The sequence below is a fragment of the Geospiza fortis genome, unplaced genomic scaffold, assembly GCF_000277835.1.
Source record: "Geospiza fortis unplaced genomic scaffold, GeoFor_1.0 scaffold391, whole genome shotgun sequence".
NCBI lineage: Eukaryota > Metazoa > Chordata > Aves > Passeriformes > Thraupidae > Geospiza > Geospiza fortis.
Window position 1 is genome coordinate 1,292,275 of NW_005054472.1, and position 1,142 is coordinate 1,293,416.

The window sequence follows — 1,142 nt, forward strand, 5'->3', positions numbered from 1 at the left end:
AGAGCAAAGGAGAGTCTCCACAATCAGTTTTACCTCTTTATAATAACACCATCTGCAATTTAATTAACACACAAAGAGATGCAAATAATTCCTAACTTGGGAGTTCAACTGGGAAATGCAAAATTAAACATTACAATGCTATTCATGAAGGAGAGCAGGGATAGGTGGGATATTGGGAAGGAATTATTCCCTGTGAGGGTGGGCAGGCCCCGGCACAGGGTGCCCAGAGCAGCTGTGGCTGCTCCTGGATTCCTGAAGTGCCCAAGGCCAGGCTGAATGGGACCTGGAGCAGCCTGGGACAGTGGAAGGCGTCCCTGCCCACGGGGAGAGTGGGACTGAATGATCTTTGAGGTTCCTTCCAGCCCAAACCATTCTGGGATTCCATTGCTGCACCATAAGAACACCCTTATAGTACCATACAAAACAGCGCATAAGAAATGCATCAAGACTTTAGTCCCGCAGTTTAAGTTTCACAATTTAAAACTGTATCACTTCTATAATGTCCCATATTTTGACCAGCCAAGCCAAGCACACTTTACCTTCCATCTAGCTCTCTTACTGCATCAGCTGCATCTCGGGGATCTTCAAACTCCACAAAGGCAAACCCAGGAGGATTTCTCGCCACCCATACACTGCGCAGTGGTCCATAGTAGCCAAAAGCTCGCTCTAATTCTGTTTTGTTGCCATTGTTTCCAAGGTTACCCACATAGACCTTGCAGTCCAGCGGACAAGAATCACGATGCATTGCTAGGACAAGAAAAAAAGAAGTTCACATATATTTAACCCAGCGCATGTGCTTGTTGACTTCCAAGGGAAAGCACTCTATTGGCTACTTCCCCCTGAAACTTGAGCAGTGATGCATTGTGATGGAGACACTGTTTGGAACGGGCGAGCGGGGTGAGAGAAAACTTAAAACCCAACAAGATAGCTGGTATGCCACAGTGTGATCAAAATTCATTATTTCGAGGAATTTCGGTTACTTTTACTGTTTAGATTTGTGGGGGGAAGGTCGCTCCGCCTTTTTTCCCGCTTAGCGCACGGGGGTCTGCAGAGGGCGCTGCGCGGGGGAGGCTCCATTGTTCCCGGATCGGGATTAGGATCAGGGCGATCCGCGCACCAAGGGGGTGGGCAGCGCCATCTCC

General features: G+C 48.5%; 1 protein-coding gene across 1 annotated transcript in view; it reads right to left on the minus strand.

Moving 5' to 3' along the window:
• The window catches only part of SRSF3 (serine and arginine rich splicing factor 3), a 5,263-nt gene extending 4,501 nt beyond the window's left edge, over window positions 1-762 (minus strand). The window contains exon 1 of the mRNA XM_005428112.2: window positions 540-762. Within this exon, the coding sequence (XP_005428169.1) occupies window positions 540-745 (206 nt within the window). The 5' untranslated portion in view covers window positions 746-762. The remainder of the gene's footprint in view (window positions 1-539) is intronic.
• Between the last annotated feature and the right edge of the window lie 380 nt (window positions 763-1,142).